The sequence below is a fragment of the Furipterus horrens genome, unplaced genomic scaffold (genome assembly GCF_987537825.1).
Source record: "Furipterus horrens unplaced genomic scaffold, mFurHor1.1.pri manual_scaffold_1, whole genome shotgun sequence".
NCBI classification, from domain to species: domain Eukaryota; kingdom Metazoa; phylum Chordata; class Mammalia; order Chiroptera; family Furipteridae; genus Furipterus; species Furipterus horrens.
The window spans coordinates 106,669,971-106,697,848 of record NW_028327171.1 but is presented as its reverse complement, the minus strand read 5'-3'; the positions used below and the strand labels follow the sequence as shown (position 1 = coordinate 106,697,848).

At 40.6% G+C, this 27,878-nt stretch overlaps 1 protein-coding gene across 1 annotated transcript in view; it reads right to left on the bottom strand.

Moving 5' to 3' along the window:
• SLC49A4 (solute carrier family 49 member 4) overlaps positions 1–27,878 on the bottom strand; it is a 95,300-nt gene that overhangs the window by 28,851 nt on the left and 38,571 nt on the right. Inside the window, exons 5-6 of the mRNA XM_090277493.1 lie at positions 16,846–16,954; positions 6,595–6,662 (exon numbers count right to left, since the gene is read on the bottom strand). Of these exons, the coding sequence (XP_090133619.1) occupies positions 6,595–6,662; positions 16,846–16,954 (177 nt within the window). The remainder of the gene's footprint in view (positions 1–6,594; positions 6,663–16,845; positions 16,955–27,878) is intronic.

Genomic DNA, 27,878 nt, shown 5'->3' with positions numbered 1-27,878 from the left:
TTCCAGGGAAGGAATGAAGGTTGTTTTCCTGAAAGATGGCTAGAAGGGACCTTAAGGCACAATGGAAAACCAGAAGGACTTGGAAAAGACAGGTGTTTACAGGCAAGGCTGAATGCCAGGTATGTGGTTCTGCTTCTGTGCCCTGAAGGGCAGACTGAAGGTCACCCTAAATGTTCCCTGCGTAAGTTCCAGCAAAACAGAACTAAAGATCATAAGTGATCATTTGCTGCTCTTGTTGTGTTTATGCAAATGAACAGGATAAATTAAAAATGGACCTAACGCAGTCCCTTTAATGACAAGGAGGGTAATCTTAGGGAGAAAAATCGTGATTCAAGGAAAATCACAATGCTCACTGGTAGACTATAAAGTAGTGCAGCTAACCGTCTTTAAAGTTTATCTTCCTTTAAAGTTTGTTTTGATTTGAAAATTAAACTATGTCTGTGGTATTATCAAAGATGTTTAATTTACAGGCAAGAAGAATGTCAAATGCCTTGCAACTGGATGTCTTTCCGATAAGACAGTCCTGCAGATTTAGACTTGTATGTGGATTATGTTACATAAATTAACATGTGTTTTCTGTTTTCAAAGGGCATAAGCCTATGATCTCATTACCTGAGTGATTGCCTGTACATATAGGCCTCACTTAATCCTGTCTGCATCGCTGCCTCCTGAGACTCAATGGTTTGGCTGAACTAAGTGGCTGGGTTGGTGAAGAATGGGGTGGTCTGTGGGCTTCACTTTAAAACTGGTTTCTCTTTTCTGTCCTAATGGCTTGGACAGAAAGAGCCCAGAGGTCTGAGATGGGGGAAACCTAAACTATTTCCCTCAGCCCAAACTAAGTATAATGGGCAAAAGGGTTTTGGACAAATGAGATGTACCTGGCACACCTTCCTCCAAAGAAGCCCTTCTTTTCCCTAATGGGGGACTTTCAAAAATGAATACCTGCCTTTTTTCATCTAGTGGTTATAGATTGAATGATGTCTTTTAACCCTGTTGCCAAATGTGTTGCCTCCAGAATACAACAAAGATGCCAGCCTGTTAAACCAAGCATGCCGTTGTCCGGGGACAGTCAACCGACCTGGAGTCTGCATGATCCTTCCCCATGTGGGAAGGTCACCCTCCCCTCCACACTCCCACTCTTATTAGGGATTTCTGGACCCAAGGGTAGGTAGGACGACGACCATGTCCAGCTTGAAGCAGCTAGAAGAGCTCGAGACCTTTGCCCATTGTCCTTTATAAGATTATAAAGGGTCTTAAGTCTGAGAGGGAGGGATTGTTATTTTTTATTGTTAAAATAATTAATTAATTAATTTTTTTTTAAAGAATAATAATAATATATGAAAGGGTGAAGCAGGAGAGGTTGTATGTACCACCCATGGGCATGGACTTGGGGGGGGATTGTTGGGGGTGGGTGGGTGCTGGGCGGAGGGGAGCAAAGGGGAAAAAGTTGGAACTATTGTAACAATATAATCAATAAGATATACTTATAATAATAAATTTAAAAAGAAAACACACACACAAGAGGTGATCTGTGTTCAGGATGTATAACTTACAGTTTTTAAATGCCACTTTTACATTCTTTACATTTTTCTATAATTGCTAAACATCCCATAATGAGTACATACTTTTCGAGTTTTAGAAAACAGGCTAACTTGTTGACGTAAACTTGTAGAGAGTGCTCTTCCAAAATTCAAGCTCAAAGGACAAATACAGATGCTTGCACCAGTTTTTGGGGTCCTACAAGATCTGGTCTCTACCTCCATGCTCTCTTTGCCTTACTGTGCTCCAGCTGGACGGCCCTGCTTCTGTTTCTCATCGTGCTAGGTTGTTTCCCACAGCAATGCACTCATCCTATCTGCCTGGAACGCTGGTTCTTCCTCCTGCATATTCCTTACGTCATTTAGGTCTCAGTTCAACAAGCTCTCCATGCTCACTGAAGAAACCCTCCCCATCCCACCTCTTGATTTTCTTCATAGCATTTTTCTCTATTGGAATTTGTCCTGTTTTTGCATTAGTTTATTTCCTGTCTTCCCTATTATACCACAAGCTTTGTGAAAGCAAGAACATAGCTCTGGAATAGTGAATACTATTCTTCAAACCTTGTGGCTACTGTTTCATAGCATTTTAAATTCTTAAAATCCCTGTTTGTTCCTCAATTAACACGAAACTAAAAGGCATCTTGTAGAGATGCTCATCATTTAGTTACGACCAACACCTTTCCATTTGACAATTGCTTTTCCTCATCTGCTGATTAACTGTTGATTGTACAGGCACAATCCTCTGGCTGTGCCTACACACAACTTACTCTGTCCTTCGAATTGTTCCTATTGAAGAAAAACAGATCCCATCCCAGATATAATATTTATCATGTTTTCTCTCTGAAGTTTTAAAAATGACTTTAATTTTCTATTGTAATTATCTGACTGTCCCTATTAACACTTTTGTTGTTGTTGTTGTTTATTTATTTATTTATTCTTTAGAGAGAGGGGAAAGGAGAAAAAGAGGGAGAGAAACATCACTGTGTGGCTGCCTCTCACTCGCGCCCCCGACGGGGGACCTGACATGCAACCTAGTCATGTGCCCTGACTGGGAATCGAACCACCGTCACTTGGCTCGCAGGCCGATGCTCAATCCACTGAGCCACAGCAGCCAGGGCCCCTATTAACACTTTTGATACTATCTTTTGTTTTGTACTTATCTGACATGATATGGTTAATCATGTTTGTACACATTATCTGGACTAATATGACTTCCTATGAGAGCTGATGCCATTTTTTGGTGGGAAGAATGGCTGCACCTTTGCCCAGTGACAGGTTTATTCTCAGCTATGCATGTCCACAGACAGAAAATTATTTTCACGATTTTGAAAAAGGTTCCACAGCTTGATAGAAATGGCCCTCAAGAAAATCTAAGAAGCTTGTTTTAATTCCATGTTCACCATACACTTTTCTGATCTATAGTTTTGGTACGCTGCCTGGACTTACTTGTCTGATAGGCAGATGGCCAGGAATGAGAGAATAAACAGTTTTCTGGTATGATCAGAGCTGAGTAAAGTTGAACAGTGAGACAGTTTCACAGGACCAGGTCACCAAGAATAAATTGACCACTGGGATCTGCTCTTTTTGGAGACCTAATCCTTTCAAATGGGCTAATATCATCAAAGTATACTGTTAGGACAAGAGTAGTACATTTAGGAGGGGCTTTGGGCAACATAAAAAAAAAAAAAAAAAAAAAATCACCCAAGGCACTCATGTCTATAAGAAGATTGCATTCTAGGGGTCCCAAAGATGTTGTTAAAATGTAATTTTAAAATTTACTTAAGGCCTAGGAGATACCTACAATTGATTTCAAATCACATAGTAAAGGTAGTACTTTTCAGAACTTCCATTTCAACAAATTAAAAACAGAAATGTCCTCACTCTAAGTTTTCTCTGTGGTCCTAGTTTTGTGTACTTAAAGGTTTATAGAAAGAAAATAAAGAAAAAGGAGAATGTGAGACATCATTTCTGATATATAATGGTTCCCTCTGAATTATTTAGTGCTCACGAGTAGAATTTGGTAAATAATGACTTATAATTGGCTTGGAGATTTAATTAGAATAATTAGGTATGCTTTTTGTCAAATGGGATAGGTCAATGCATTTTAGAATCCATATAGTGATTCACTACAAATAGTTATCTCCTATTCCTCCACTTTTACTTTTAGATTTTATTTTTATATTTTCTGAATTTATAAAAACCTCAAATAAAGTGATTTAGAAATTACAGTGTCAATTTAGCCTTTCATTATCCCAGAAACACTATGCAACCTTTAAGATCTAGATATAATATTATCCTGTGTCAATCATGCTTAAGTGTTTAGATATTGAGGTAATTTACCTACATTATTTGATCTCCTCAAAGACATAATGAGATTCTTCCTTTCCTGGTAGAGTTAATTGCCTAATTTAGTTTTTGATTAAGCAGGCTAACATTATTTGGGAAGTGAATGAATATCATCTCTTTGGAAAGAACAAGACTAGTTTTACAGACAGTCACATACTTGAGATTTTCATTCTTTTCTTTTTTGAGAATACATGAAACATTTTCCTTCTTCTGTCTCATTCTAAAAAATGTGTTATAATGTGCTAGATCATAGGCAATTTGATGAAACTGAAAGTCTTTGTGGATATTTTTTCATCAAAATGGAATAACCATTGAGACATACTTGCCAAAAAAAACCAGAAATAAATATCTGCTAATCAGGATATGGCCTTTTCATGGAAAGTTCCAGACATGTTTCTACAAATTATTCTTTTCCATTCTTTTCTATTCTCAACAACTATCAATTTGCCTTTATTACTGTATCACCTTTCTTTGGGTTCCGTTTGTAGAGGATGTTCTCTAATTAAAAGAAAAGAGGCTTAATTACATTGGAAACACATCTCCAGCCTCAAAAAATATTTTAGGACTTCCAGCCAAGATGGAGGCCTAGACAGACACGCTGCGTCTCCCTCCACAACTAAGAAGGAATACAACTACCTCAAAACTAGAGACAACCAGAAGTTCCAGAAAATCGAGCTGCATGGAAGTTCAACAAAGATATAAAGAAGAAATACTCATCCAGACAGGTAGGAGGGGCAGAGCCAGGGTGGAGAGGACACGGTGTGGTGGTGGCAGCAGCAGAGGTAGGGGCAAGCTGTGGAAAGCGCAGCCACACATTTTAATAAGATGGGAGGGACACCTGAGGAGTGCTCCCAGCACCAGACCAGACTGTGCAACTCACAGTCCCAGCGATGGGGAAAATAAAGCCTCATTGCTTCTAACTGTGCCAACCAGTGGGAATAGGGGTGGAGGAAGAAACTGCCAGTCTCTCAGCAGAGTCCACTTGTTTAAAGGGCCCCCACGGTCCTAGAATGTCTGCAGACCCACCCACTCTGGGAACGATGGCCAGGGCAACGGCTAGAGAGGCGCCAGTCCCATAGGGGAAGCAGAAGAAGTGCCTGGAAAAGGGGGGAGTGCTGAGCAAGCAGCATTGTTCCCTCTCAGACCCCTCCCCTACATACAGCACCACAACTTGGTGAAATGGGTCGCCTTGTACTGACGAATCCCTAAGGCTCTGCCCCTTACAACGTCACAGGTGCGACAGCTCTACCTAGAACACAAAGGCAAACAAACACAGGAGCCTGTCAGAATGAGGAGTTAGAGAGGTACGCCCAAAAACGGGGAATGGATCAAGGTTCCAGTGGGAGAACTAAGCAACGGGGAGATAGCCAACCTAACAGATGAGGAGATAGACAACCTAAAAGATGCAGAGTTCAAAACACTGGTGATAAAGATGTTCACAGGCTTGACCGATATGCTTGAGTACAGCAAATGCATAAAGGAAGAAGTGAAGGCTATGCTAAATGAAACGAAAGAAAATCCACACAAAACCAATGGTGAAGGGAAGGAAACTGGGCTTCAAATCAATGATTTGGAACATAAGGAAGAAAAAACAGTCAACCAGTACAGAATGAGGAAATAAGAACTAAAAAAAATTAGGAGAGGCTTAGGAACCTCTGGGACAACTTTAAACGTGCCAACATCTGAACCGTAGGGGTGCGAGAAGGAGGAAGAGGAAGAGCAAGAAATTGAAAGCTTATGTGAAGGAAATAGATATGCAAGTCCAGGAAGCACAGAGAGTCCCAGACAAGCTAGACCCAAGGAGGACCACATCAAGACACATCATAAATAAAATGCCAAAGGCTCAAGATAAAGAGAGAATCTTAAAAGCAGCAAAAGCAGAGAGTTACCTACAAAGGGGTGCCTATAAGAGTTTCAGGTGATTTTTCAAAAGAAACTTTGCAGGCAAGAAGGGGCTGGTAAGAAGTGTTCAAATTGATGAAAAGCAAGGAGCTACAACCAAGATTACTCTGTTCAGCAAGGCTAACATTTGGAATAGAAGGGCAGATGAAGTGCTTCCCAGACAAGGTAACGCTAAAGGAGTTCATCATCACCAAGCCATTATTATATGAAATGTCAAAGGGACTTACTTAAGAAATAGAAGATCGAAATTATGAACATTAAAATGACAACAAACTCACAACTATCAACAACTGAATGTAAAAAATAAAAACAAAACCCAACTAAGTGAACCAGAATAGGAACAGAATCATAGGTATGGGGATCATCTGGAGGGCAGGAATTAAGAAGCATAATTGGTTGGTACAAAATAGACAGGGGGAAGTTAAGAATAACATAGGAAAGGGGGAAGCCAAAGAACTTGTATGCATAACCCATGGACATGAACTAAGGAGGGTGGGATTGCTGGAGGGCAGGAGGGTACTGGGCAGAGGGGAACAAAGGAAAAAAAAACTGGGACAACTGTAACAACATAATCAATAAAATATACTAAAAAAAAATATTTAGGACAAACCACTCTTGAGAAGGTTTCTTGTAGCAGCAAATTCTACCTACTTACTGCCCATTGATTTTCTTGTAGCCTGAACAAGTGACTTTGCCTATTTTACTTTTTCTTGAATTTTAATGTTTATTTAGAAGAGCTGATTATCCCTTTGGGCTTTTTATTTGTTTGTTTCTGATTACTCACATGTTTAACATAAAATATTCTTACCTTGCCATAGCTATTCCAACAACACAGCCTCCAACTATGGACCAAAATCCAATCCAGCCAGCATCTACCTGTTAGGAGAGTGGTAGACATATTTAATACAAGACTATCACATTGCAATTTATAAGGCATGAAAAAAAAATCCTCTATAATCAATATTAAAAGCTAAATGACAACAAATCTAGGAAATACCATTTAAGAAAATAAATCAAATGATAGGATTCATGTGTGACTAAGTAATATAAACTTACCTCAGTATATATACCCTAAACTTACTGAAATATTTAAATCAACAAAATAATCAATGTCACAATAAATATTTTAAATATATGTTCTATATGCCTAGCATTATAATAAGAATTCAAGAAAACAGGAAAAGGACAGACAATGGTCATGGATCTCAAAAAGTTTAAATATAGCCAACACACAGAAAACTACTAGAAAATGATTATGTGTTAAAACACCTAGCAACAACTAAAAATGTATTAACTAAACACAAATGGGGGGAGCAATGTGAGTTTGAGGGTTGAGCACATGGGGAGACTGGATAGAGAAAGAGTTTCAAATGTATAGTTCAGTCTGCTCTTGAGAAAGCATTTTCAGCCCTGCTATGTACTAGCTTTTTGACCCTGGGCAAATTTTATTATGTCTTCTTACCTATAAAATAGACTAAAAGAGATAATTTGTGTACAGATCTTAGATCAGTGGTTGGCATACAAGAAGTGTTCTCCACCTATCTAATGTCTTATCTCCTTCCTACCTTCATGGCCAAACCTGTTCAGAGCAATCTACAAATGCTGCCTTTATTTCCTCATCATGCCTGTATCTTTAACTCTTATTATGACTTGTCTCGGTCTCAACTCACTCAAAGTCTCAGTTTTCTCATCAGTAGAATGGAAATAATTTCCTTTTGAGAATTAACTAAGTTAATAAATGTAAAGTGCTCAGCACATGTTAGTTGTTGCTACCACCGACACTCCCCGTGCACCTAACAATATTGGTTCATTCTGTTTCCTCTTTCCCCTTCCCATGTCCACCACACTTGCTTATTATTTTATTTCTTACTCTGGACTCCTGTAATAATGTTTCAAATGGTCTCCACAATCTATTCTTCCCATTATTGCCAGAATAATTATCCCAATCATTCCACTTCCCTGCTCGGGAACGGTACCTGGCTTCCCTCTTGGCTGGAGGATGAAGTCCAAATCTGACCTGGCACTTGAGAGTTGCCCGACATGACTTCTACCTTTTATTATTTTTTCTAGTCATATTTATCATTATACCTGTGTCAGAGATTTTCAGCTGCCCACCAAAATAGGTTATCTTTAACCACCCGGGTACTTAGCTAGATTAGATGTCCCAGCCCCTATTCAGTTACATGTGACTACGTGACTTAGTTCTCATTAACGGCAGTAGGCCAGAACCCAGAACACGGATGCATGCCTCCTTCATACTTTCTTTCCCTTTCTGCCCACTGGAATCCAGATGGGGTCACCCACCTTCACCCATGTCTGTGATGACAAGGTCCTAGGAGACAAGAGCTGCAAAGTGGAAGCAACCTTGATCTCTATATCAGTGTGAAGAAAAGGCCTGTCCAAACTGTGGATAACTGTCCTAGGTTATTAGGCAAACTGTTCTAGACTGCTATGTGAATGAGAAATGGACTTCTTCTTAAGTCTCAGAATTTTGGGATTCTACTGTTTATAACAGATCAGCCTACTCTAAATAATACAATAATTTCACACGATTCCTTTACTGTACCAGTGTTTGGTGCCAGAGCAAACATAAAAGCTCTCTGGAAAACGAGAACACTGTGAAGCTTAAAATACCTCTACATTTTTTTATAACATTGGCATTTGGAGCAAGAGAATTCTCATTTCTGCAGAAGTGCCCCTCTCCTGGCAGAGCACTGAGCATCCATTGTCTGAGGCCCACAGAGTGCTATCAGGTTCTAACTAATACTTCCGTCTGTCCTCTGGGGAGCGGGTCCTGTGCCAGGGTGAGAACCACCACGCATCTGACCACACTAACCCTGGTCCTTTCAGGCCATTTTGGCTTTCCTGCTTCCTTTGTTCATGGCATTTGCTATAGTTAATAACATTATGCACAATAATTAATTAAATGTTTTCTTTGTTTTGATTTGATTTGCTTTCATTTAATTTAAAATTTTGCTTTACTTAATACCTGGTGTTATTCATGGTTTCTCTCTCTCATAGTTTGTAAAGAGGGAGATACTTAAAAGGACTTCTCAGGATTCATAAGATGAAGCGTAAGATCTGCAAAATCAAAATCATTTAGATGGGTGCTACCCTTTTCCTTCTTGAAAGTGAGCATGCTTGAAATAACTGTCATCCAGAAAGATAGGTTCAGAAATTAAGGAAGGCTTACTTCTTAAGGTGAAGGTATACTAGGTAATTTGGATTAATATTCCCATTCAGAGCTAGAAAATCTGGAAGGAAATCTATCTAATGGCATCAGAGAGCCAAGAAGGTAATCCATAATTATGGAAACATGATGTAGAATGGGAAGGAAACCAAGAGAGATAAACCCGGTATTTGGGGACACTTTTCTCTGACGGGTGAGATGCCTGCTGGTTTTAGAAAAGGTGACTAAGGGGCTGAGAAGTTCTCAACATCCTCATTGACATAAGAAAGAAAAAAATGAGTTCAAGGTTTACTGTAGGGTGGGTGGCCTTGTGAAAAATCCCAGCCTTTGGCTGGGGACTCTGAAGGGCTATACCTAAGAGTACTGTCACCTGGAAACACTATTCTAAGGGGCTGAAGCCCAGCTTTATAGGCCCAAATCCTGAAACTGGACTAAGTGATCACTAGACTCCAGCAAGAAAAACATAAGTTCTTTTGGGAGGAAAAATAACATCATCTTGAAGTTAGATAATCTCTACTTTTAATAGTGCTACTATATACTAGCATTCAGTCAAAAACAATAGAACACATAAGGAGATAAAGTATCGATGAATACCACAAACATAAAAAGACTCACAGGAAACCCAGGTAAAGGTATTAGGAGATACAGACTTGAAGTAACTATTTTAATAGTTCGAAAAAATAAAAGACAAGCTCAAGCATTTATACAGAAATTTGCAAACTGAAAAAGTATCAAATAAAAATTTTATTAACAAAAATATAATTGAAATTAGTCCTTCTTAGATGAAGTTTAATAGCATATTAGACTGAAAACTAAAATAGTGAGTTGGAAGAAAGACTAGATAAAATATCCAGTTTGAAAGCAAGAAAGACACAAGGATGAAAAATTCAGGAGAGAAAGTAAGAGACACAGGGAATACAATGTGAAGGTATAACATATAAGTTTTAAGGAGATATTGGCTAAGATTTTGCAGAAACTGATGAGAATCAGCAAGCCATATTCAAGAAGTCCTACAGACCTCAATCAGAATAATTGTTTAGAAAACTGTCACGTAGTTGTATCATAGTAAAACTGCTGAAACCAAAGACAAAGACAAAACCTTAAATGCAGCAAGCTTTTAATTTGAGAGCTGACTTCTCTGTTAAAACAATGGATACCAGGAAAAAAATGGAGTATTTTTGAACAAAGAACATAAATGACAACCAGAAATATTATGTTTGACAAAAATAATCTTTTTAAGTATACTAATTATGCTGTTACAGTTGTCCCCATTTTCCCCCATCCGATATCCCACTTTACCTCTAGCAATCATCCCCTTAGTTCATGTCCATGGGTTGTGCATATAAGTTCTTTGGCTTCTCCATTTCCTCCACTATTTTTAACATCCCCCTGCCTCTTTTGTACCTACCAATTATATTTCTTAGTCCCTGTATCTTTTTCCTGTTTTCCCCCTTCCCTCTTCCTGCTGATAACCCGCTAAATGAACTCTGTATCTGTGATTCTGTTCCTGTTTTAGTTGCTTGCTTAGTTTGTTTTTATTTTTTAGATTTAGTTGTTGAGGGTTGTGAGTTTGTTGTCATTTTAATATTCATAGTTTCGATCTTCTTTTTCTTAAATAAGTCCTTTTAACATTTCATATAATAAGGGCTTGGTGATGATGAACTCCTTTAGCGTTACCTTGTCTGGGAAGCACTTTATCTGCCCATCCATTGTAAATAATAGCTTTGCTGGGTGGAGTAATCTTGGTTGTAGGTCCTTGCTTTTCATAACCTTGAATACTTCTTGACAGTCCCTTCTTGCCTGCAAAGTTTCTGTTGAGAAATCAGCTGATAGTTTTACGGGAACTCCTTTGTAGGTAGCTATTTGCTTTTTTCTTGCTGCTTTTTAGATTCTCTCTTTATCTTTAACCTTTGGCATTTTAATTATGATGTGTCTTGGTGTGGTCCTCTTAGGGTCCAACTTGTTTGGGATGCTATGTGCTTCCTGGATTTATATGTCTATTCCCTTCACCAAATAGGGAAGTTTTCTTTCACTAATTTTTCAAATAAGTGTTCAATTTCTTGCTCTTCCTCTTCTCCTTCTGGCATCCCTATGATTCGGATGTTAGCACTTTTGGAGATGTCCCAAAGTCTTCCTATTCTCTCCTTGTTTTTTTTTTTTCACCTTGTTTCTTCATTCTGTTCTGGATGGATGTTTATTTCTTCTTTATGCCCCAAATCGTTTATTTGAATGCTGGCTTCCTTCACTGTTGGTTCTCTGTGGATATTTTATTTTACTTAGTGTAACCTTCATTTCTTCCTTTATTTTGTTGCCATACTCAATGAGTTCTCTGAGCATCCTAATCAGCAGTGTTTTGAACTCTGCATCTGATAGGTTGGCTATCTCCATTTCGTTTAGTTCTTTTTCTGGAGTTTTGCTCTGTTCTTTCATTTGTGCCATATTTCTTTGCCTCCTCAATTTGGCAGCCTCCTGTGTTTGTTTCTGTGTATTAGGTAGAGTTGCCTGACTCTGTCTTGATGCACCTGTTAATTGTATGGGGTGGAGCCTTAGGTAATCATCAGGTGGGGCAACCCACTTCACCACTTTGTGGCTCTCTGTGGGGGAGGGGCTAGAGAAAAGACAATGCCACTGTCTGGCTATTGGAGGCTTTCTCAGCACTCACCCCATTTCCAGTCACTTCACCAACTTCCCGTATATGATGGCACCCCTCTGGCTGTTGCTCTGGTGGTGGTTCCCAGAGTGGGTGGGCATGTGTACATTCTAAGACCATGCAGTCCCTTTAAATGGACTCTCCTGAGCAACCAGCAGTTTCTTTTGCTGCCCCAACCTCTGCTTGTTTTTATAGTCAGAAGTTATGGGGCTTTATTTTCCCAGTGTTGGAATCTTGGACTATGTGATCTAGCCTGGGGCTAGGATTGCTCACTCCTCAGGTGTCCCCCCTGATTTTTATCCACCACATGTGAATGTGGGACCACCCATTCCCCCAGCTACCACTGCCACCACCTCACCTCCACCACACCACGTCCTCTCCACCCCTCCTACCCGTCTAGATGAATAGACTTCTTTACTCCTTGGTTGTCAGACTTCCATACAGTTTGATTTTCTGGCAGTTCTGGGTGTTTTTTGTCTTGGGGTTAGTTGTAATCCTTCTTATGGTTGAGTAAGGAGATGAAGCATGTCTACCTACACCTCCATCTTGACTAGAAGTCTGACAAGAATAATCTTAAAAAATAAAGGTGAAATGGAGACATTTTAAACCATAATAAAAATCAAACTCCAAACAAGAGAATTTGTTGCAAACACACCACACATACTCAAACAGGGTGTTTTTTAGATAGGAAAAAAATCAGATGCTTGACTAAAGATGAAGAGATGAACAACAATAAAACGTGTAAATATAGGGTGAATATAAATACATACTGACTATGTAAACAATAATGATAATGACTTGAGCAGCATAAAATACATGACAATAATAGCGCAAAAATGCTAGATGGTTAAACCGAGTTAAAGGGTTCTAAAGACTTTTAGACTATTTCAATAACTTGAAAATATTATTTTTAAAATTATCAATTACAATAGCTTCAAAAAGTATCAAGTACCTGGAATAAATTTAACAAATATATTGATGGCATCTTTGCAGAAAATCACAAAGCATTATTAAGAGACACTGGGATTAAGTAAATGAAGAGAAATATAATGATCATGGTTTGGAAGACATGCTATTATAAAGTAGTTAATTCTCAAACTGATATCTATAAATTCAACAAAATTTCATCAAAGTCCAAATAAAAATCAGTATTATTTTACTAAATACCTAATCTTATAACACTAGAATACTAAAGACAATTTGATATTGGCACAAAGAGGGACAAATACACTAGAGAGGGAAAAAAAATGGGTTAGATACACATTCATGCACACAAAGGCAAAGATAATGACAAAGATAACACTGGAGAGCAATGGGGAAAGCATGATCTTGACAGAAAGTGCTAGTAGGTTGGACTTCCGGCCAAGATGGAGGCTTAGACGGACACGCTAGGTCTCCCTCTACAACTAGAGAGGAATACAACTACTTCAAAACAAAGGATAACTAGAAATTCCAGAAAATAAAACTACACGGAAGCCCAACATATGAAGTTATAAACCAGCGGTGCCATTTGGGCAGGTAAGAGTTAAAGAGGGCAGCGCTGTTTGCGGTCGCACCTGGGACAGCGGCGGGGCGGCGAAAAATCCCGGCGGCAGTCAAGCCCCTGGCAGTGCGCGACCCCAGCACTGGGGAGAGCAGCCACCGCATCACCTTAAACAGTGAGGCCCAGGGGGGCGGGAGGACGGATCCCGGTCTCCTGGCTGAATAACTGTGTGAATCCACCTTGGACCCCCGCCCCCAAAGAAAGCACCACAGGGCTGCGAAATAGGTCTCAGACAGGCGCCGGTCGCTGGCTTGTGACGACAAAGCACCACGGCACAGCAAGAAAGGCTGCCAAAGGGCGCCGGTCGCTGGGTCATTACGAGTACACAGGCACTGCCCCCTACAGCCGGCCCAAGAAAACAAAACGCATCTGTCAAAATGTGGCAGACAACTATAGAAATACCGGTGACACAGCTCACCAGGCAGCAGATAGAGAACCTGACAGATGAACAGATAAGAAACCTGTCAGAGGCTCAGTTCTGGGCCATTGTTATCAGGTGGCTTACAGAATTCACAAAAAAGCAGGAAAAAGATATGAAAGAAGCGAAAAACATTCATAACGAAAGGAACAAAACCACATATGAGACAGATGGTGAGGAAAAAAAATCCAGAGTTCATTTCAACAAACTGGAATACGGAGAAGGAACAAGCAGTCAACCAATGCAGAGAGAGGAAATGGGAAGCAACAATCAGAGGATCAGAAACCTCTGGGACAGCTATAAAAGGCCCAACATAAGAATCATTGGTTTGCCAGAGAGTGAGGAAGATGAACTAGAACTTGAAAAATTGAGTGAAAATATAATAAAGGAGAACTTCCCAGACTTGGGGAAGGGAATAGACTTGCAGGTCCAGGAAGCAAGGAGAGTTCCCAAGAGACTGGACCCAGGGAGAACCACTCCAAGACACATTATAATCAAAATGTCAAAAATTAAAGATAAAGAGAGAATCTTAAAAGCAGCAAGAGAGAAGAAAAGAATTATGTACAAAGGGGTCCCAATTAGACTATCAGCTGACTTCTCAAGGGAGACCCTACAGGCAAGAAGGGACTGGCAAGAAATATTCAAAGTAATGAAAATCCAAAACCTACAACCACGAATACTCTATCCAGCGAAATTGTCATTCAGAATAGAAGGACAGAGAAAGTGTTTCCAGGACAAAATAAAACTGAAAGAGTTCATTAGATCCAAACCACTGTTATATGAGATGTTAAAGGGACTGGTTTAAAAAACAGAAGCTAGGGAGATGAAACAAAGGCAAACTAAACAGGCAACGAGAGTGGAAAAGGAACTGTGGGTACGGGAAGCATATTGGGGGGAGGTCAACAGGGAGGGGGAGTGGGGAGAGGGAGGGAGATGATATAGGAATTGGGGATCATGGTAGGAGGGAACAGAATAGACGGAGAGAGGTTGGGAGGAACTGTATGCACAACTAATGGACATAATCTAAAAGGGGGGGACAACTGGAGGGAGGGGGGCCACCGGGTGGAGGGGAGCAGAGGGAAGGGAAATTGGCACAAATGTAATATTTTAATCAATAAAACACATTAAATCTGAAAAAAAAAAAAAAAAAAAAAGAAAGTGCTAGTAGGTTAATTGGTATTTATATTGGGGGAAAATTAACTCCTACCTTATAACAAGCACAAAATTCAATTGTAGGTTTAAATATGATAGGAATAAGTCCGATAGAACTTTCTGTGAAGACAGAAATGTAATATATCTGTGCTGTTCAATATGGTAGCCATAAGTCACAAGTGACTATTGACTGCTTAAAAAGTAGCTAGTGCCTTTGAAGAAGTGAATTTTTATTTTATGTCAATTGATTTAAATTTCAAATTAAATAGCTATATGTTGAGTTGGAACTATTGTAACAATATAATCAATAAAATACATTAAAAAATAGCTATATGTTGCTAGTGGCTACTCTACTGGACAACGAAGTTCTACAAGATAACATAGGGGAAATACATACATGAATATGGAGTAAAGATTTCTCTCCCTCCACCCCCCCGCCCTCCGTATTACAGTTTCTGTCTGCTAACTCCAACATCTAGACTATCTCCAAGTTGGTTTCTATTGACTACTTTATTTGTTTTTGTTTTTTAATATATGATTTACATTTTCCTGTTTCTTTGTATGTCTTATGTTTAGGTGGTATTGTTGTTTTTAATTGTATAGTACATGTCATGAACAACACAATATAAAAATTCTGTATAATTTCTTTAAAGTGGTTAACTTTTATGTTAGTAGGCAGTTCAATCACTAAATAATCACCTTGCACTTGTGTAGGCCTGATTTTGTGCTTCATTATGGCAGAGAAGTAGAAACCAAGTTGTTTCCCAAGCCCCTCTCACTTGGTAGAACCCAAACTCCAAATTATCTCCTCTGCAGATTTTTGTTGGGGCTTGGTTTTTGGCTTTGTTTGTGGTGGTCTAAGTAGGATAGGCCTTACTCTATCTAGGGCGTGGTCCTACATTTTGAAGTCTGGCCTTTCTGGTGTCTCAGCAGAATCAATCCCAAGATGTTAATGAGGTCTTTCCACTCTGGCTGGGCCAGAACTCCAAGAACCCAGCACCGCTTTCCCTCTCCTGTATTTGTTCTGCTTTCAAACCCACAGCAGTCTCTCTGTTAAGCCTCTGGGAGTTTTGTTGTTTCCATGTGCAGCACACTTCTCACTTGCTGCGGACCCCACACAGTCTTCCAGGTGCCCCCTTCTGCACAGTTCTCTTCTTTACAAATCAGTAAGAAAAGGAAGCCCAATAGTGAGCAAAAGATGTGAATGCGTGTGTCACAAAAAAGAATACTCAAATATCTAATAAGTACTTGAAAAGATATCACTATGATGTTGTACAACTGCACAGCCATCAGCATGACTAAATTTAGAAAGACCAACTTTGTCAAGTACTAGTTAATGATGTGGAACGAGGAGAAATTTCATGTACTGCTGGTGGGACTGTAAACTGATACAATCGCCTGGGGAATGTTTGACATCACCTATCAAACCACGTATACACTATAACCAGCAATTCCATTCCTAGCTATATATCCAACAGAAATATGTATAGAGGGGCATCAAGAAACATGAATGACAATGGTTACATAGCACTGTTTGTGACAGTCAAAAACTATAAACAATTGAAATGCTCACCAAAAGCAGAATGGACAAACTGTTTTCTATTAATACAATGGAATATCAGACCAGTGTGCTGGATTTCTTCCATGTGCCCCTTCAAATCTCTCTACCCCTTTCTATCATGCTATCTGGAGGCAAAAGGAAGGTATGAATGGCATCAAGAATGTATGTGAAATGTCTATTTTTAAAGACATGAGATATCCTTATCCTGAGACCAGAGAGAAAGTAAGAAATAAGATGTAGGAATAGTCATATATTCAATGATGGGATCTTAATATTTATAAAGTATAAAGCAAGAATAAAAGATGGAGCCAACAAAACTAAGATTTTCTTTATTTTTCAGTATGTTAGCATCATTAATAACACCCAGATAAATGTGAGATTTGTGACTTAACAAAATCCAGGAAGAAAATCAATATTGTTTATAACTATTTCATATAGACCTTGCTTATGTAATGATGGTACAGAATAACGTTTTACCCAGGCCTTGAAGCCAAAACCAAGAACATGTAAAATACCTATAACTTATAAAGAAATAGAATGCTTACTTGGCTGACATGCACCGGTGTTAAAATTAAGTCCAGAACTCCAGACCAGCCAGCAAATACACCAAGTGGTATGGCATATGCTAAAGCAATCATCAAAAATCTCAAATTGCTGTAAGAGGAAAGTAAAATAAAATATTATTACAGATTCAAATTCTATAATTTAAACTCTTACTCTTGAAAACAGTCATTTGAAAATTGAAACACAGGAATGAGAAATAAAAAATATTTGTCAGTTTGTTAATCAAATCAGTTATTTAAGTTTTTTATTTTTATAAGAATAGTCTTTTTTGTTCATATTGTTTAAAATTGTCAATGTTTATTTTTATTATATAGATGAATTACCAACATTATTTCATAGAATGAGTACATAGATAGATTCAGTTAAAAAAACAACAACTCTTATTTGAAAGAGCAAATTGCTGTTACTTAGGTGGGTACTAGACTTATCAGGTAATCACTCGGTAAGTTATATAAATGTCTGATCACAATGTTGTACACCTGAAACTAATAGAATATGCATCTCAACTATAATTGAAAAATAAAAATTCAAATGTTAAAAAATGATTGTTTCTCCTCAAACAAGGTGGAGAAAACAATGATTAAAAACAAATATATAATTTGCTACTTTTACCATTTTCAGAGTACAGTTTTAGTTTTTGTTTTATTATTATCATGTTTTATTCTCATTTTTGTTTTATAATTATTTAATAGGCAACACAATTCAAGAGGCTCAAAAACAAACAGGCATAAAATATGGGGGAACTGTCTCCCTCTAACCTTTACTTCCCTCTTCCCACGATTACCAATGTTATCACTTTCTTGAACAACTTCCCAGAAATATTTCAAAATATGCAAGCCAATACAAATATATAGGTATGTCTTTTCCCAATCTTTTAAATAAATGATAGCATATTACAACCATTTGCTGAATTTTACTTTTTCACCTTGTCTTAAAGCTCCTCTACAGTCAATACATACAGAGCTTCTTAATTCTTCTTATAGCGGCATAGTATTCCATTATGTCAGTATATCATAATTTATTTAACCAGACCCCTACTGAGATATATAATTTTATGTTTTATATAACATAGTTTGCATGTTTATATATCTTTAACATATAATTTAATTCCTCTGCTTTACAGTCATTTCACATACGCACTAGTACAGTTGGAGAATCAATTTCTAGAAGTGCAACTACCATGTCATAGAGTATGTATATTTGGAACTTTAATAGAGAATGCAAATTGCCCTCTACAGAAATTGTACCTCTATGTACCTATCAAAATGGCTAAAATAAAAACATAGTGTTAACACCAGTGTCTGGTGAGGATGCACAGAGACTGGATGCCTTGTGTATTGCTCATGGTAATGAAATATGGTATAGCCACTCTGGAAAATGGCATTTAAAAAATGAAATATGTAATTACCATACAACTCAGCAATTTCGCTCCTGGGCATTTATCCCAGACAAATGAAAACTTATATTCACACCAAAACCTGTATACAAATATATATAGCAGCTTTATTTGTAACAGTCAGGAAAACTAGAAACAACTTAGATGTCCCTCAATGAATACCATGGAGCACTACTCAGCAGTATAAAGAAAAAGAAAATTGATACACAAAACCTGGATGATTCTCGAGGGAATTATATTGAATGAAGAAGCCAACCAAAAAATTTTATGTACTATATGAGTCCAGTTATGTAACATTTTTGAAGTGACAACATTATAGTAATAAGAGCAGATTAGTGTTTGCCAGGGCCTTAAGGAATAGAGTGGGAGAGAAGTGGGTGTGGCTATAAAAGGGCAATGAGAGTGATCCCTGTGATGATAAAAATGTTCTGCATTTTGAATGTATCAGTGTCAATATCCTGGTTGTGATATTGTACTACTGTTTTGTAAGGTTTTGTCACTGGGAAAAACTGGGGAAAGAGTCCATGTTTTCTCTCTGTTTGTGAACCTATAATTATCTCACAATAAAAAAATTTAACTTTTAAAATATAAGTAAAAGCAGATACCATTCACAATAGCTATTAACAATTTCTTAAACTATAAAGTATCTAAGAATAAACCAGAAAGCCCCAAGACCAGGTTTGGGGAGTGGTAGAAGAAGCAAGTTTTAATCTAATTTGAAGAATGGAAGATGATCTAACTAGATAAGAGGCAATCTATGCTGTCAGTTTATCCCAAATTACTCTATACATTCAACACAATCACAATTAAAACTTTAATCAAATCTTTCAGAAACTCAAGAACTATGTTCTAAAGTTCATATGGAAGAATAAAAGTCTTGGAAAGCAAGCATGTGCTTAAGAAATACGAAAAAGAAGGCCTTTGCCCTATCAGATACCAGGACAAACTACTGTACATAGCCAACGTAACAAAAACAGAATGGGACTGGCTTAAGAACAAAGAGAATGATGGAGGGAAATAGAGCCAAGACACAGAAACTCAATATACATTAAAGGCAGCACTACAAATGAAAGGGCTTAGCAAATGGTGCTACTTCATTTTGTGGAGAAAAAAAATCCCAGCAAACCCTGCATCACTAGTTAACACCACATACTACAGTGGATTCTGTGAAGATTGAAAACCTAGAAGAGAAAGATAAAACCAGAAAGCTGGTAACTGAGAAATTCATGGACAAAATTAGCAGGCAGAATGGGAATAAATATTTGAAATTTTAAAGTCTTAAATCAACAAGGTATTTATACCTACAATATGTAAATCGTTAAGAAGGTGATAGCAACCACCATTAATAAAATGGGCAGAAACTCTGAAGATGGATTTATAACAGATGAAACCTAAAAGACAAACAATTACATGATGAGAGTCTCAAACTTATTAATAACCAGGAAATGCAAATTAAATAAAAGATATATTAGTTTATACATATTAGAGTAGCAAAAATTAGAAAGATGGATAATATCAAGTTTGTTGGGCATGCAGGGAAAGGGCACTGCTGGTGGAAGTACTGATAAGTGCAGGCATTTTGAGGACAATCCAGCAATACTTGGCAAATTCAGCTTAACATATCTATGACCCAACAATCCTGTCTTGGGATCTATTTCCCAAAGAAATTCTCAGGTCAACTGTGATGCATATGAGGATATCGCTGCAGTATTATTGTGGTGACAACGAATTGGAGGCAATCCGGTCCACAGGGGGAGGGGGTAGATCAAATGTAATGATTGCATGCCACTGAGTACAAAGAACTAGTTGTATTCAATCTTGAAAACAGGGTGCTAATATCACAAAATGAGTTATCCAGATACCATATACCTCCTGATGGAAGAAGAAAGCATTACTTATTGAAGTAGCCTTGTAAAACCAAAACAAAAACAAAAACAAAAACCTGAATCAGAAGATAGCTCTCATTATCAATTTATAGGAAATACAAAGGACAGAGAAACGTAGCAAACTACACCACAAGGAGGCAATCAACTAAATCTAAACCTTGGAGACAATAGAGTTGGCTTCTCAACAAAAAAAATTACCAGGGAAAAAGAAAGAAATGGGAAGGAAACCTTTGGATGATAATAAATTTGAGCAAACTGCATTGTGTGAACCTAATTTGGGTCTGATTCAAACAAACTTTTTAAAAAATATGACATTTATGAGACAACTGGAAACTTAAACACTGATGTGATATTAGCAAACTATTGTTAAGAAGTTTTTAGGTGTGATATTTGTCATGTCAGGGTGATTGTTGCCAGACTCCCTGCCTCTATGCCCATATATTTTCCCAGGTCAGCCTTATCTAAGGCAGTGCCTAGTGCGCAAATGTTACTCTATCTCACAGTTCCTGTTGGCTGAGTGCCACTTTTGTTTAATTTCATATATACATGCCCCTATTGTTCAGGCAGAATGGATGATTTGATTCCTGTTCTCATCCGCTACCTCGAGAGTTGAAAGGCAGATTCTGTTTCCTGTTCTTGCCTGCTGCTGTGAGAATAAACTCGGTATGAATTCCCTCTCCAACACTCCACTGTCATTTTTTGGTCTTCCCAAATCCAAAGTAAAACTGCCTGGTGCTGAGCTCCTGTGATACACTTGGCTCAGCGAGCAGGTTCACCACAGACTGAAAAGTATGGAGCAGGGGTCAGCCACGGCCACTCAGTGTGGACTCTAAAGTTGGTGCTCCATGGATGTGTGGTGTGTGGTGGCAACCATGCTGGAACCTCGGGTACCCATACAGGACTGGGAGGGTGTAGAGGTGATCCTTTAGGCAACAGCGGAGGCTCTGCTGAAGATGGGGGGCTCTCTAGAGGAGAGAAGTGCCAGGGAGGCAACAGATGCTGTGGGCTGGCTACTTCTCACTGTTTTGTATAAAGCAGTCTGAGAGTCACTTGTGTTAGAGGCAGAAGTCCAAGAGTTGAAAGAGGATCTGTGCCAGGAGCACAAGATGAGAACTGCCTGGGAGAAGACATGAGAGTTATTAGAGGCGGAAGGGGTTTCTCCAAGGATTAGAACTGGTTCCGTTAAAGAAACAGTGATAAGGTCATAGACTCCTCGGAGGATGAAGGTGATAGGGAGGGCCAGACCCTGCCCCTGTTTCAGGCATGACCGATGGTAAAGCAGAGTGAGGGTCCCCAAATGGCCATGGGCCACTCCCAGCCCCCTGTGCAAGTCACAGAGTGCTCCACAATGCATCCGTGCTTACAAGCAGAGGTGGTGGATTTTGGGAGCTGATTCCAGCAAAAGGTGTCAGAGTCCTTAGCAGGTTGGTCGCTAAGATTATGGGATTCAGGGGTGGACTGCATTTTGTTTTCCAACCAGGAAAGGGGTAAGCTTGCATCCGTCACCACGCACCCGGCATCGAGACAGCAGCTCCAACAGGCACACCAGACTCCATGTAATCATTCCCCGTTAGATTGGATCTTGGCAGCCGCTTGTGTTATGTGGCTAAACCCAGGAGATTTGCCATCTACGACCAGTAGGTAGCAGTTGTATACTGAGTTACAGCGGATGTTGCAATAACTGGGAATGAGGAATGCTATTTATAATTTGAATACTCATGGCCCAAAGAAGTGTTTACAGCAGAAATGAGGGATTTGATCCTACAAACTGTGCTGCCACAATTATTTGGAACCTTAGTAGCTATCTTGCCTTATACGTAGGCCATACCATCAATGTGGTGACTAGAGCCATAGCTGATCTAGGGGAAGCAGAAGCTGTCTGTAACAGGAAGTGAGTGCAGGCAGTAGGGCCTGTGAAGGGCAAAAAGGGACCTGTCAAGGTCACACGTGGGTTGATCTCCTGGAGGCAGGAGCCAATAGGGAGAAGTTAGACAGAAAGGCTAACAAGGTGCTCTTGGTGCTGTGGCGACAACTGAAACCAGAGCAGCAGTTTTACCCATTACAAAGGAAGGGAGGGAGCCCCAGAGCATGTAATGAGAAGCAATTTGTACCCCGAGTGCAGGCTGTGATCTATTGCAAGACTACTTGTGGAAGTCACCCAGCAAGGCTGAGGACCCACCTGATTACAGGGATTGGGCTTCTGGGCCAGGCAGTGAGCAGAGGCCGCATATAGAGCTTGCTATCTATTGGTACAAAAAAGGTGTACAACGGGTACTGGCCTTAGTGGACACTGGAGCAGAATGCTCCCTTTTGCATGGAAACCCTGATCACTTCCCCAGCCCAGAAGCCATCATAGAAGGGTACTGCCATAAGGGTGAAGCAGTTGTCCCTTACCTTGGGTATAGAGCGCCTGCCACCCAGGGGATATGTGGTCCATGTCTCCCCATTACCCGAGTACATCTTGAGAACTGATGTGTTGCAAGGGTTTTGGCTCACTGCTACTGCCAGGGAATTCTACCTGCATGTTTGGGTTGTGAAGGCTGTTGTTAGGGGCCATGCCAAACATTCCCCATTGGTTTTGCCAGAGCTATGGTGAGTGACCAATACTAAGCAATACTGCCTCCCTGGAGGTCATCGGGAGATAGGGGATACCATTAAGGAATGTAAAAAGGTCCAAATAATTTGTTCGGCACAAAGTCCTTATAACTCTCTTGTATGGCCCGTGAGAGTACCAGATGGCACGTGGAGGATGACAGTAGATTACTGGGAATTAAATAAGGTAATACCACCATTACAGGCTGCCATGCCCTCTGTAGCTGATCTGATAGGTAAATTGAGCCATGAGCTGGGAACCTATCATTACGTTCTTGATTTGGCTTATGCGTTTTTCTCCATAAACATAGCAACTGAGTATCAAAATCGATTTGCTTTCACCTGGGAAGGCCACCAATGGACCTTCACTGTATTGCCACAGGGATATATCTGCATACCCCAACACTGTGCCATGGACTTGTGGCGCATGATTTAGCAACATGTCAAAAGCCCCAGACAGTGCAACTGTACCATCACATTGATGATATCACACTGACTCCTGACTCTTACAAATTTAGAAACTGCTGCACCTGCCTTGCTGAAACATTTGCAGCAGCGAGGATGGGCAGTAAACATTAACAAGATACAATGACCTGATTTATCTGTCAAGTTCTTGGGGGTCGTCTGGTTGGGTAAGATGAAGGTAGTGCCAGAGGCAGTACTTAATAAAGTACAGGCATTTCCAACCCCTACAACAGTCAAGCGATTACAGGAATTCTTGGGTTTGTTGGGCTATTGGAGGGTGTTTATTCTGCATTTGGCACAAATTCTGAAACCTTTGTACCACTTGGTATGGAAAGGAAGTCAGGTGGGACTGGGAACACAAGCATGAGATGGCTTTTGCTGAAGCTACACAGGCTGTGAAAAAAGTACAGGCCTTGAGTATTTTGGATCCAACACAACCCTGCGAGTCAGGTGTCCGTGTCACTCCCGAAGGGTATGGTGGGGGTCTATGGTAACACCAAGAATGGGGCCAACAACCCACCAGGTTTTTGTTACAACTTTAGAAGGGAAAGGAGGTTCACTACCCTTAATTAAAAAGCAGCTAATTGGCACCTAACATGCCTTGGTAGCCACAGAGCCTATTACAGGTATTGTCCCCATAAAGGTGACCACAACCTATCTAATAGTAGGCTGGGTGCATGACTGAATGGAAAAGCCATAAAGGGGAGTGACGAAAATGCCCACACTAGAAGAGTAGGATGCATATTTTCAACAGTGAAGTACCCTGTCCTTTAGCCCCCTAAGTGAGGAGCTACAGCAAATCCTGGGACCTGAAGAATACCCTGGAACACAGAAGACTGAAGGACCAATGCCTAAGATGACTGCCCTTGTGAACCCCTATATAGAAGGCAACCTGATACCAGAGGATGTGTGGTATACAGACGGGTGCGGCTGAGGGAAGCCCACCACATGAAAAGCTTTGGCCTTCCATCATCCTAAGACAGAAATAATACAGATGGAACATGGAACAGGACAGAGTAGTCAAGGGTCAGAGTTACAAGCTGTGTGGATGCTCGTTACCAACAAATGCTCCCTCTTGTCATTTGCACTGAGAGCTGGGCCATGTAGTATGGTTTGATCTCTGGTTGCCCAAGTGGCTAGAATCTGAATGGATGGTGGCTCATAGGACTTTATGGGGCCAAAGCATGTGGCAAGACATATGGACATTTGGGCAGCAGAAACAGGTAACCCTGCCATGTTACTGGACATGCCCCACTGGCCTCACCTGGAAATAAGGCAGATACCCTTGCTTGGGTATGGTGGCTAGAAGAAGCTCTGGACTCAGACGTGGCTGCCTGGCTCCATAGGCAACTCCTTCACGCAAGTCAGCACTCTACGTGGACAGTGACCAAACAATGGGGACTCCCCCTGATCTATGATGCTGTGGCATAGCCATGCCCAAAGTGTCTGGTCTGCTCCAAGCACTAACTATGGCAGGTTCCCCGAGAAGGAGGTCACACAGCTGGGCTGCATTGACACTGGTAAGCTGGCAAGTGGATTATATTGGTCCCTCACCAATTTTGGAAGGTTTCTGATATGCTTTGACCCGTGTGGGTACTGCAACAGGTTTGTTGGTGGCATTCCCCACCAGGCACGCTGAACCGCAGACCACCAAGAAGCACTGAGAAAAACTGTGCCATCTATGGTCATCCCCTAATTATAGAGAATAACCAAGGAACTCATTTTACGGAAAGGGATTACAGGCCTGGATAAAGGATCTGGGCATCCAATGAAAGTTTCACGTCTTATATACAGTAGTCCCTCTCTATATTGCAGTTCACTTTTCGCGGCCTCACTGTATCATGGGATTTTAAAAAATATTTTATTTAATTATTTATCGCGGATTTTTCGCTATATGCGGGATTTTGCGGTACTGTATACGTATGTTGTTAGAAGTTACATAGGTTTAAGAGAGTAGAATATGTTTAAGAACATAAAAATAGTGTTTATAAAAGTGTGGAAAAGGCTAATAAGGGAGTGGGAAAGGTTAATAAGGGACTGGGAATGGTTTATAAGTGTGTGGGAAGGGTTTATAAACCCTTAGAATATATATAAATACTAAAATAAATGTAAGGTTCCTACTTTGCAGATTTTCACCTATCGCGGGGGTGTGGAGTGGGGCGGTCTAGAACGTAATACCCGCGATAAGTGAGGGAATACTGTAATCCACAGCGGACTGGCATCATTGAAGGGTATAACAGTCTGTTAAAAAAGGGATTTATGGTGGAGATAGGCTCTATGAAGGGGGGGGCCTCATGGTAATGGACTGTGTTACTCATCCTTAAAGAGCAACCAAGGAAAGGAGCGCTCTCCCCTATTGCTTCTTTGCTCCATCTCGCCATGGCCCCTATACAACTGCAAGTACGCACCGAAGATGATAAGTTGAAGCCTGGTTTTGGAAGACAGAATAACATTCTTTTGCCCATGCCAATAGCCTTGAATGGTGACACAGTGAAATGGACCTGGCCTTGGGAATTTTGCCACATGGATTAATGATGACTAGCATTAGTGGCCCCATGGGGCCAAGGTATTCAAGCCAACTTAACGTGTATACCTTGAGTAATAGCCACGTGGCCCCCTCAAGTCATGGTGGTATACCAGAAGGGTGCAGAGTTCATAAGCATCCTGCGGTGCAGTTTTGGTCTTTCATTATGGCCAATGCATGTCCCTCCAATAGCCTTACATATTGACAACAGTGGCTCCCCTGGGGAGGGGAGTAAAGGTGTGGTATACAAAACTGGGGAGGGACCCTATACCTGCTACTGTGTTATCTCAAGATTCCTCTTTAGCATACATCCCGCTGGATGGGCAAGACCTACCCTTGCTAGTAATACAAAAACATGTTTTTTATCACCCTTAAAGTTGGTCTATAGCAATGTATACATGGACTGGGCATACACCTTCACTGAGGTGGCCAACATCTCAGCATGCTGGGTCTGCAGAGACATGCCAAACAGCGTTGCCACTGGCTTACCATGGAGAGTGCAACCAGCCAAGGACTCTGCATGGCAGTGGCTGTGCCACTGGATGATGTTGACCCCACCTCCTCATGGAAAGCACTTTGTACGCAGCCAAGTGAATCGCCCCAGGCCCATCAGGGTACTCACTCTGGGATGGGCTAGGCTGGCTAATGGCAGTGACAGCAGAGTTAGCATACTCTGCTACCCTCTGTCTAGAATGCCTAAACGGCACCACGCCTGAGACCTCTGTGGCAGGCGGGTGGTTGCCCATACCCTTGTGCCACAAAACCCACGTTGTCTCCAGTGTGGACTGCTGGGGAGGCGAAGACATGGCACTGCTTGTGTGGGCACAGTCACAGTTCCTTGGGGGACCCTATGGGTGTGTGGGACCCACAGATGATCCCATTTACCCTATAACTGGACAGGACGCTGCACATGGGGGCAACCATACGTACCAGGTGACATTTTATCTACCCTGAGGCAAGTGCCTACTTACTGGGAAACTTTCAAGGCTAGGCACTGGGTAAAAAGAACTGCTTGGTGGTTCTATCCATTAGCCATATTCTCCTCCTAAGGTGCAAGCATAGCTGCCTTGGCTTAGTATACAGCATGGGCCTTTAATGAGGCTCATCGTGTCCTGTCCCTTCTCAGTGAGGAGGTCAGGCAGCTGTGCAACGTGGTGCTGTAAAATAAAATGGCACTAGATATGCTAGCTGCTGCACAGGGAGGGGTATGCACCTTGCACACAGACAGGCACACATTAAATGCACTTGAGAGATGGCCTGGGTAGGAAAGGGAAGAGGAATGACAGTGGGAAATATAAATAAAAAAATGAACAAATAAATAAATGAATAAATGTATTCATGTGGCCTGAGGTGAAGAACGTTTAACTCAATTCTCCACCTTTGAACTTGGAAAGGGAAAAACAACATCCTCCATCATCAAACATTAAACCAATATATAGACTTTTGGCCAATATGGCAGCATAGGTAAACACAGCTTGCCCCCTCACATCGAAATTATAACTAAGCTAGATAGAACAGCTATCACTCAGAACCATCAGAAATTGATTTGAATGGAAGTCCAACAACTACAGAATTGAAAAAACCACACCCACCCAGACTGGTAGGAGGGACAGAGATGAGATGTGGAGATGCAGAACAGGCTGGTTACACACTCACATGTGGTACATAAAAATTCAGGAGGGATATCTCAGGAGCCAAGGGTCCCAGCTTCACACTAGGCCCCCCCAGTCCAGGGTTCCAGTGCCAGGAAGATAACCCCCTCATAACTTCTGGCTGCAAAAACCAGCAGGGATTGAGTTGGTGGATACTCAAGCAGTTCCTCCTAAAGAACCCACACACAGACTTAGTCACTCACTCCCTCTGACCTCCAGCACTGGATTAGCAGCTTGAAAGGTACCAGTGGACTACAGGGAGGAAGTGAAGGGTCTGGCATCAGGGCAAAGGCTAGGGGACAACTTTCTCCCAGACAGAACATTGGGCTGAGGCCATTGTTCCTCTTCTGAACCATCCTCCCAACAGAGCCACAGAGCTGGCAGGTGTGTGTCATATCTGAGACTCCATCAATGTGGCTAACACTGTTTGCCCCACCCTAGGAATTCTCTGAAGCTCTGCCCCACCCAGCTTACAGGCCCACACAAGCTGTTAACAGTG